The sequence below is a fragment of the Fragaria vesca genome, linkage group LG1 (genome assembly GCF_000184155.1).
Source record: "Fragaria vesca subsp. vesca linkage group LG1, FraVesHawaii_1.0, whole genome shotgun sequence".
Lineage (NCBI taxonomy): Eukaryota > Viridiplantae > Streptophyta > Magnoliopsida > Rosales > Rosaceae > Fragaria > Fragaria vesca.
The window spans coordinates 5,160,978-5,171,433 of NC_020491.1; the positions used below are offsets into that span (position 1 = coordinate 5,160,978).

Genomic DNA, 10,456 nt, shown 5'->3' on the forward strand with positions numbered 1-10,456 from the left:
TGAGGAATGTAATTGCAGTTCTGTACATAACAGCATGTCAATTTTCTCCTTTCCTGTTGTCATTTTGCTTGTCAATCCCCTGGTTTGTACCAATCGTACTATTGTAATTTGCGGAATTTCAATCATCATTTTGCTTAACCTTGGTAGTTTCATTGAAGCAGGTTCTATTCTTTAATGGACTGACCATCTAAAAGCCCATATCCCCTGCATATTAAGGTCTGCATATCTTTAGATTGAAACAGTTTCAATCTATTCCAGTTTCAACAATCAATCTGATCTTTTCTCTACTTGCATTACTAAAGCGCATATGATCGTCAACCTTCATGAACTTTTTTCTGTCGTGACAAGTCTGATGACTGTGTCCATGGATTCTGACGGATGGTGACAAACCATTTTATATATCATAACACTCCTAGTGTGGTAGTTGATGGTGTCATTTTCTCATTCTTATCTAATCCTATCGTTACGGATAATCAATATTATTAGAACAAATTTGTCCACATTTTAGTACATAGTTCTCACTTTTCAACACCGATATGTATATTTAAATTGTCCAAGGGGACACTTATTTGCCCAATTAGACAAATTTCATAAAAACCATTATCTTTGTAGCTTTGAACTGATGCAGATAGCTTTGCAAAGAAAGCTCCTTTTGCAAGTTCATTCAGGCACGAAATATGGGGCCGGACTTGCGTAGTGTAGCATATCGGTACAGAAAATGTCTGGTCTTCTATGTTCACTATGTCACACTTTAACCTAATATTTACACTATTGATTTTCTATTACGAAAATAGTTAATTACTTAATCTGTAATACGTCAAAGAACGATATATATACTCACCAAACAACGACTTTCAAGGACAAGGACAATCATCACCCTTCAATTTTTGTTCAAAGACTGTGCTCCATATATAGCTACCTTTGCAAGAGAAACTTGCTACTATAGTCGATCAATCAGCAAATGCAGTCTATAGTTAAGTACCTAACTAGTTACAAGTCCTGCAGCATAGTTTAGGACAAAAATGAGTGTTATATAAACTATGAAAATCAAAAATGAAAAGCGAATGAAGTAAACAAAAGCAAAGCGAAAGCTGCAGCAAGGGTAGGGTTTGTGGAAGAATCGAAAAAAGGTAAGGTTTGGCTTTAGGCTATGCATGCATGTTGTTATATTCGTCCTCGCACTAACCCCCAATTCTTCCTGCAACTTCTTTTTGGGACCAAATCTCTGCAAACTCGACAAGTATAACCCTCTCTGCTCTCTACTAGTTCGTATGAGCTACGTTCTCATAAAGATGAAAGGCATCCAAAATCTTCCATAAAGCGAAAGAATTGAAATATCACCTTTATATATAAATAGCTTAGCTAAGTTTGAAGTTGATACCGGACATGGCATTCCTTTATTTGATTATTTCGTTTTCTATTGCATACTTGTTCGTGGATAGAGACACTTCCTCTTTCTGTTCAGTAGGATCCTCTTCCTTTTGTTTATTTTAACGATCCTCTTCCTTTTGTTTATTTTAACAAGTAGCTGCCAACATATATAACAAAATCAAGCATCTACGTAACAAAATCAAGCATCTACATACTCTTAATTCTTAATATGTCGATTCTCTCAGCTGCAACAGTGTGCGGCTTACAGTTGCAACTCCTATTGTTCGTAGATACTGATATTCCAATTATGCAGCAGCAGTAGTATCAGAGTACATAAAACCAGCTAGCTAGTCTAACAAGGTCATCGAATGTATACAAATTCGACGGGAGTAATATTCGCAAGAGTACGTATAAACGTTATCCTGTATAACTTGATCTAAACTGTAGGAGGGGATCGATATGCAGAGCTTTCTACAAGATTTGTATTTGAGAAGAAATGCTTAAGTACTCTACGTAATGGAATAAATAGGATAATGCAGCAGATGCTGCTCGATCATTTTTGAAACTTAAAGTTTATTCTTGTCCTTCCGTTCTGGGTTCAGTTCCCTCTTTATTCCCTTCAGAAACTACAATGAAGCTGCAGAGCCCTTGATATTTACCCTCCATGTTGGGTTTCAATCACCTTTATTTCATGCACGTCCTATAGATTAATATAAATATACAGCATGCACGTTACTCTCTCAGTCTAATAGAGATAAGCAAATAAGCACATCTTTGCTCTGCTTGAAAAGCTCGAATCCGGAATAGAATAAAGCAGAAAAGAAGGTTTCAGGTAAAAGAAGGTAGGGCTTCAAGTAACAAAAGAAGGGATGAGAGGCTTACTGCACATATAATATCATCATAATCGTACTAAGATGCTTGTTAATCTAGCTGAGTTCCACTTTCACTTCCTTTCTAGTACGTGGCTGGTAATTAACATTCCATAATCGACCTTTAAGAGCATAAAAGCCATGCACTACTTCGAAACTGATATCAGGTTTTTCTTCAATAGTAACTTCTCCAGAGATATTTTCATGATATTTTCATTCCTCACTTTTCATGAAGTGACACTAATTATATTTTAGGATACTTAATGAATGAGGGCACAAGACCTCAAATCAATTCGACTAGATCGAGCACCTTGACTATATATGGAAAAGCAAACTTCCTTTTTTTAATTTTAGGGCAAAGAATCGATCTTTTCTGTAAACTGTGGAAGGTAGGTATGCATGCACGCAGAAATACAATACCGGAAAATCAGTAATATATATACCTGCATACATACTTCAATACGTAATATACTTAATGTGAGTGATTTGATATAAGTATATAGAAATACAGAAAGAAGAAAGAAAACAGAAAGAAAAGGAAAAGAAATAGGAAAGTTAATTCTTCTTTAACTTATCAATATACGCGCGGTTCTAAAGTGTTTAAACCAGTGTCTAGGTGTATATATAGCCAGGGCATCAATACGCTTCTATTGAAGATCCAAGTAAAACAATCACATTGTACTAGCTGTTTCCTATGTGTGTTGTGTCACTTGTGTGTATTATATATGTGATGGTATAAGATGAAGAATCCATTTCGAGTTCATGTGTCTTTTTCTCTTTTTTATTCTCTGATTTCTCCCAGATTATATAAACGTTCAAAGAAGTGAACATAAAGCACTGTGGGGAATGAACATTACTGTATTAATTAACACATTTTGATTTCTATAAAGGGAAACAATATGAACCCCATATTCATATTTAAGTAACAAAGTGACTAACCAAAGCATAATTAACAATGTCTATGTTGCAATTGGCGCAAACTCTTTGGTATTTCCTCTGTAAAGAACAAGAAAGGAGCATTATACAAACACAATGAAATAATAAAATAATTATAAGAATAGGCTAGCTTATATAAAGATGATATATATGGTGTAATGATAATGGTGATGATTTTCATGCAGGAAGCTAGGACTAGCTACTGGATTTGCTTTGCCTTTGGGTCTTTGGTTCTCTCCTTCTATATATACTTGTCAGAAGAGAGGAACAGCCTTTTCTCTTTGAACCTTCTTTTTCTTTTCCCCCCTTTTGTTCTCTTTTCTCTCTTTCTTTCCCAAAACATGGACCGTTGCTTAGTTAGTTCAATTCAGTTGAGAGCCAAGAGAATATAGATAGAGCGAAAAAGAAAGCAAAAGAGCTACCAAACCATATATGGTCCATCAATGGCTAGTTACGATCTCCTGGCCTCACGTTTGAATGTGAAAGCAACTTGATCCAGACTACTCCAGAGAGTCCAGAGAGGGCTGTGGCTTCAAAATACTAATCATGGTGATGATGATGATGTTGTCTCGGGGTTTTTGTTTGTTTTTATTCTCTACTGGGTTTTTCTCTTTTGCTTTTGCCCTCGCGCCTATCCATGATGATCTGTGTTGTCAGGGTCAGGCCAGAATGGAGAGTACTTCATCCACTCTGCCTCTTGAGGGTTTGCCATGGATGATGACTCCTGCACCAAAACATATATTGCAAGCGTGCCACGATTAGGATCGACAAACCACTATTAACCTGGCTAGGGTTTCCACCCCATTATTATAACCAGTTCTTCTGCAAAACCAATCTGTGCCTTTGTTTTCTAACAGTAAATAAAGAGTCTGCACTTGAGTTCAGTCAAGATTTTAGTACTAAGATTAAAAGGAAATAGTGGTACTAAAGTTCACATGCATAGTAGCTTTAATTGTGTTCTCAACTTTGGTTTGAAATTAATCAAGAGGCATAATTACGGCTTTACAGTCAGGTAACAAGAAAGATTATATTCTGTTGCTTAGCGTTAGACTAGAGCCCAGATATGATGCTAAGTGTCTCTACCTTCTTTTTTTCCTTTTGCTCTTTTACGAGAGGATTGCGAAACGACCCTAATCATATACATGAAAACATATAAAACTTAAAGGATAAAGAGAAAAAGGAAAAAGAAGGGGTTTGGCTAACTTCTGTCTTTAATTTAAATTAGTAGTAATAAAGAAATTGGATGATTTTCTTGCTTTTCGTCCTTTCTAATTATCGGCAAACTCACTTTTTCTTTCTATCGTCTGTGATTAGCTAATGGTATAATGACAAACTAGTGCTCATGAAATTCAGAGTCAAAAAGTTTATATAAACTACTCACTTCTTTGACATTACTCGATGAAGTGCAGGCCATTATGAGCTCCTCTAAGCCAGATGCTGACCTCCCTCCCATCTGTTTATGATGCTGCTGCTGTTGTTGTTGTTGTTGTTGCTGCTGCTGCTGTTGTTGCTGTTGCTGCTGACGTGTTTTTGCATGCAATGAAAAGATAGATTAATACCCAGCTAATTAAGTAAGCTTGATGATATTGTCTTCAAGGATTAAAAGGCAAAATAATTTAATGTTTGCAATTTAGCAGACAATAAAAGCAACATAACTGGATGAGTTTTGACACACATGTTCAACTATTGAGCTACATAGATTTGGTGATCGAACCAGTATCGTTCAAGATTTTATGTATTCATTTTGTTAGATGATACTTTGGCAAAACAATATTTTGCACATACATTTACCATTTAGGTTATGTAAATGCGGTATAATGCGGTTATTGTGTGCAGTATTTTACTCAAATGCGGTTATGTATTAGAATAAGTTTTACCATTTAGGTTTCTATTTGAGAGTTTTAAGAGTTTTTGTTTAGAAAAGAGGAAATAAAAATACAACAAAATTTGAGTATATATAGTGACACACAATGTGTCAATATTGTTATCTTATATTAAGCTTTTTTTAGTGATTGACTACAAATTAGTAAAATTACTAGCTAGGGTGAGCAATGGTACCTGGAAATGTTCGTTTTGGAGCATTATCGATCGGGAGACATGGTAAGCATCCTGATCGAGCATGATGGAGGTGGCGGAGTGATGAAGAGAAGGCGGAGAGATGATGGTGGAAATGGGGTGTGAAGGCCGACTGATGTGGAAGCTGGCCGCCGTTGCTATTTGTTGTTGAAGATGTGTTTGGCCATGCTGATGTTGCTGTTGCTCATGGTGTACCTGCTGTTGATGTTGGTGGTGATGAAGCAGTTGATCATGTGCAACATGATGAAGCTGTGGTCTCTCACGCAGATCTTCACACGTGCCAGATGCAATGCTGGGTTCCCTTGCCGTTGAAGCCTCTCCTATCCCCACCTGCAAATGGACATATTAAGAAGATTCGTTACCAAGTCTATTCTTGATTTCTTGATCAACCACTATTCATTTCCTCTCTTTTAACTAAGAAAATCTTTGAATATTGATCTTACTTCAATAAAATGCTAGGTACCCTTTTAGTTTGATGAGGAAAAACTAGTTTTTGCTAACTGAAAGTGATAATCAACTATTCAAGAGAGAGGTCCAGGATATTTGTAGTCATGCTGCAATTACAAGCAATGCTAATATTGGTGCTCAGATGGGGATAGGAGAAGGTTAGCAAATGGATCCGCAATGTTTATAAGACAACATTGGTCATCTCATTAATTAGATGTCTAATAATAGATGAATGTAGAAATTAAACAATTAATTAGCTTAATACACGATGAATATTTGATGAAAAAGAATAATGGTAAACTACCTCATCGAAGCTTTTTCTGAATGGGACAAAGCTGAAATGGTCGGACTTCAACTGATGAATGTCTATGGCATTGTAACTTGTTAATGGCTGACCAACGACATTAACTTGAGCTGCTGCTGCTGCGGACATTTGATCATGGTGATCTCGAAGATGAGTATTATGGGACACTATTATTTCCTTCGAAGAAGTACAACTCCCACTACCACCACTGTCTCTTCTCAAATCACTACTTCCTTCGCCGGTTAAACTTGCACTTGCAGCACTTGATCTCTCGGACGACCAGTTGCATTGTCTCGGCTGCGTCTGATAGAATATCTTCGAAACCACGAGCTCTCCTTCCTTCTCCTCCTCGTGCTGGCCTAGATGGTACTGGTGCATCACCCAGTTCGTCTTCTCCGGTTTTCGATTCTTCCCGAAGTTTGTGTAGAGGACCAGGATTTTCTTGCACCCTTTTTGCTTGCCATTCACCATTACCGGTCTGGTCTTGCCGGTTTTGTGCCACCTTGTCTCCCCGCCTGCTTGCAAGTGGTCGCATTCTGTCTGGATTTTTCGCCTCTTTCGTGTCCCAGTTGTGTAAGCCTTGGAGGGTCTATGGAAGAAGTGTCTGCTCAAACCATCTCTAGTCACTCCTGCAAGAAATGAAACATTGCATGCCCAAAGTCAAAGTTAGGTTGACCAATTAGGTATGAATATTACCTCTCGTATATGTTTGTACAAAAATGAGAGATAGTATTGGTCTTGGAAGTCATAACCAACTAAACTTGAAGAGAGTAGATGATGACCAGGAAGTTTTTCAGGATGGGTGTAACAAATGCCATCTTCTCCTTCAATGGTAGGAATGAACTCATCAATCAAAGGATGAGACTTTGTGTCTTTGGCTTCTACCTTTGCTTCAAGGTGTTCAATCAGTTCTTGGTCTGTTGGGTCAAATTTCACTCCTGCTGGTAGACCTAACCAGTCCTGCAGACACCAATTAATTTCCATTTCATGTTAATAAATTTATTGAAAGCGAAAAGGAGCTAGCTTAGATAGCTAGAACAAAGAAAATAAAGTGAAAAGAGAAAGATGAAGTACACCCTTTTAATTTACATAAATTAATATCAAAATTAACTTACTTGATGAGATAGATAGAAAATAATTACTATGAATTACAAGGGATCATGATTCTTCATATGGTAACAAAAATATTTATTTGGAAGCAAACAAGATTATTATCTGATTGATTGATTTTTAATCCGTACATACCGGCTTTCCTTCAAGTTTGTGTCCGCAACCGGGGCACTGCTTCGATCCACACATCTGGTGTTCTTCAAGCTTGGCATCAATGAGATCAGAGCTTCTGATATTACTCTTATTCATTATTTCAACCTTGTGTGAAGAAATATAGGATTAAGATGCTCCTATCTTCTTTCTCGAAAACTCATCAACTTGTAATCGTCTTGTACGAAATTATGATCATCCTTGTGAAACAGCCTGCTTCTCATATCCCACCAGCGCTTTGCTCTCTTGCTGATTAAACAGAAATCATATACATATAAATATGATTGAGATCCACCTTGAACGTATACGTTCTTATTAACAAAAGGAAAACGATGCGAAAGAATGAAATCGATGGACGTATATAGGTAGTACTTAATTCACAAACTTGATAATAGAAGATGGCAAAATGAACAAATCAGAGAAAATTTTCTGGTGGAATTCATAACAACAGCTTCATCAAGCTAATGAAGAAAACAAAATCTTTATAGGCAAAAGGATCATACAGAAAACCAATGATTCTGAAGATTGATTTCTGATGAAAGAAGAATTCTTTTCGAAACCCAAAAGATAAAACATGAAGCAAGGAGAAAGAAGAACAGGAAGAAGGGGGAGGTGACAGAATTGAGAAAGAGGAAACTATGAAAGAGAGTGAGGTTGAGCTATAAACCTGCAACTTCTTCTCCTGCTTTAACATAAGAGAAACACCAGAAATCCTTGTCCAGTCTCTACTTTAACTGAAGGGGCTGAGAGAAAAAGAGGGAAAAGTTGCCCTCAAACCCTTGCACCTTTAAGCCAGCAGCAGCTAGCTTTTCTAATCTGAGAAGCTAGCTGATAAGCTAGGCGGTTAAGCACGGCAGCTAGATGTGTGTGCGAGGAGATAGAAAGAGAGAGAGAGAGCTCTGTAGAGAGAGAAAGAGAGAAACCACCCAACAGAAACAACAGGACATAAAAGAAAGAAAGAAAGGAAACCATGCCAAGTTGGTTTTAGTTTGTGAAAATAAAGCTAGCTCAGCTCAGCTCATCAAGGCCTGGCCTCTCTCTCAAACTCACACACACACACTTTTGTTTGAGCCTTGACTACAAAAGCAAAAGGCATGAAACGGCCTCCCACAGCTGTTACTAATACAAAAGCAAATTAACCCCATCTCATATCTTTGCCATTCTCGCTAGCTAATAAGCTCGTATATAGTTTTCTTTTATATACATCAATTTATTGGAAGTATTTATCTCAATATTTTATGGTTGGTATTTTCATGGTAAAAGGTGAATGTCAATATTATATACATTCCTCAGACAAAAATTCTTATTCGTTTACATATGGACAGTAAGACTTTGAGTAATAGAGACGAAATCAGGAATTTACAGCAGTAGCTCTCAGAGTTCATATTATTATTAACTAGGATGCATAATAATAAAGCTTAATTTCTCCTTCAAGGCAGAAAAAGATTGTGAAAACAAAAAAAAACATATTAGAGAAGAAAAAAAAGATGATAGGTGCTCACATGGGTTTTGAGATGGAGTGGTGATGATGATGCTTTTGCCATGAATGTTGCAGAGAGAGACTCTCAGAGGGAGAAAGAAAGAGGGAGAGAGATAGATTAGATAGAACATTGCTTGATATGCAAGGCAATTGAGCAGTGTACTTGATGGACCACCACCACCCCTTCTAATATAAAACCTTATGCAAGATCATATTAAAAAGAAGAGACCTAGCAGACTTGAACCAGAAGCACCCACAATTTATAAATTACCTCATCCCCAAAAGAAATCATCATTTTTTACATGTACTCTATATTTTGTGTCCCTTTGTTTAATTTCCAGCTTGTGTTATTTCTATTTAGAGGAGATATCTCAAGTACTGTACACTCATACCAATTGTGCGGCTGCCTCTTCTATTTCTCCTATATATATGAAAGAAGAACTGAAGAAGGACCTGCCTTTATGTGGGGCTCATGACCCTTAATTGGCCTTTGGAAATCTTTGCTATCGAAAGTGTCTTGATATTACATCAGATGATGGTGAGCCTTCACGTTTATAACATTCATTCAAGCAGTCAAAATTAAAATGATGGATGGTCCAACATGCTGTTTACACAACAGATAGATGTCCATGATTGCTCATTTGTCTGATTTTCCCTTTTATGCTATTCTTTCTTCTTTTCGAGGTGTAGAAGAAATGCGATATTTAAAATTCTAATATCTTAAAGCGTATATGTTGCGATGTTAGTTCACGTTATTCTCCTTGATATATAAATAATTAAATTATTACACGTGGATTAACATGCGCGGCGAGTTTTTATAAACCTATCCCGGCCAAAACCTTATGTCACTTTGGTTACTTTTGAGAGTCATTTGTTCTTTCTTAGGTGTAAAACGCTATGTAAAAACAAAATCGTAATCTAAACTTCTTCAGCTGATATGTTAATTCACGTGATTCATTTTGATAAATTTAATCACAACACGTGGATTAGGATGAGTAAAAGGAACGCGACAGGTTAATAACGTAAAATCCTATCCGGCCAAACGATCAGTCAGTTTGTTACTATATATGAGATTCTTTTCTTCTTTTTTAGCTGTAAAAGGAACGCGACATGCAAGTTAATAACGTAAGCTAAAGCATCTTATGTTGATATGTTAGTTCACGTGATTCACTTTTGTACTCTGATAAATAAGACAACACGTGGATGAGAATGTAATATGAATTCAAAAAAATGTAATAGGAGATATGTTTTTTTTTAATAAAAAAATGTATTAATAGCTGATCATAAACCCTACATATGTCTAGTAAAGTTTAAACTCATGACCTCAAAGTCACTAGTTAAACACCTTAGCCAACTAAACCACATCTCAAAGTTGTACTATAAGATATGTTAAGTTCACGTGATTCACTTTGATACTTGGATAAATTAGTCATGACACGTGAATTAGTAAGAACAATAAGTTTATGTTCATTTCATTACTTTGAGACTCAAAGATTTCGAACGCGAAGTTTATGGCTTGTTGTTTAGTCGGACTATGTAAATTCTACTATGTTTACCCGGACTAGTTACTTAATACAATATGTATGTTGGGGCACATAGTTAGAATTACTTTTCATAACTTGGGCGTCGAGGCTTTTTCAACAATGAACGCAATGTGTAACAAAGACTCTGGATGAAAGTGAAGATGTAAATATCTATTAGATCCAAAACCAT

At 36.5% G+C, this 10,456-nt stretch overlaps 1 protein-coding gene across 1 annotated transcript; it reads right to left on the bottom strand.

Annotated features, from left to right (window-relative positions):
- Positions 1-3,103: 3,103 nt before the first annotated feature.
- On the bottom strand, positions 3,104-8,099 carry LOC101302582. Its single transcript, XM_004287448.1, has 7 exons — positions 7,931-8,099; positions 7,249-7,512; positions 6,786-6,963; positions 6,004-6,632; positions 5,235-5,582; positions 4,558-4,677; positions 3,104-3,900 (listed from the first exon to the last, which is right to left on the bottom strand). The coding sequence occupies exons 2-7, from the start codon at positions 7,360-7,362 to the stop codon at positions 3,808-3,810; spliced, it is 1,482 nt and encodes a 493-aa protein (XP_004287496.1). The 5' UTR covers positions 7,363-7,512; positions 7,931-8,099; the 3' UTR covers positions 3,104-3,807.
- Between the last annotated feature and the right edge of the window lie 2,357 nt (positions 8,100-10,456).

Excerpts from the sequence above, each read along its gene's own strand:
- LOC101302582 (XM_004287448.1), bottom strand. The coding sequence starts at position 7,362 with ATGAATAAGAGTAATATCAGAAGCTCTGATCTCATTGATGCCAAGCTT. Across the intron at positions 6,633-6,785 it reads CCATCCTGAAAAACTTCCTG|GAGTGACTAGAGATGGTTTG; the intron begins GTCATCATCTAC and ends CATTTCTTGCAG. Across the intron at positions 4,678-5,234 it reads TCCAAAACGAACATTTCCAG|CAGCAGCAGCAACAACAACA; the intron begins GTACCATTGCTC and ends CAGCAACAACAG.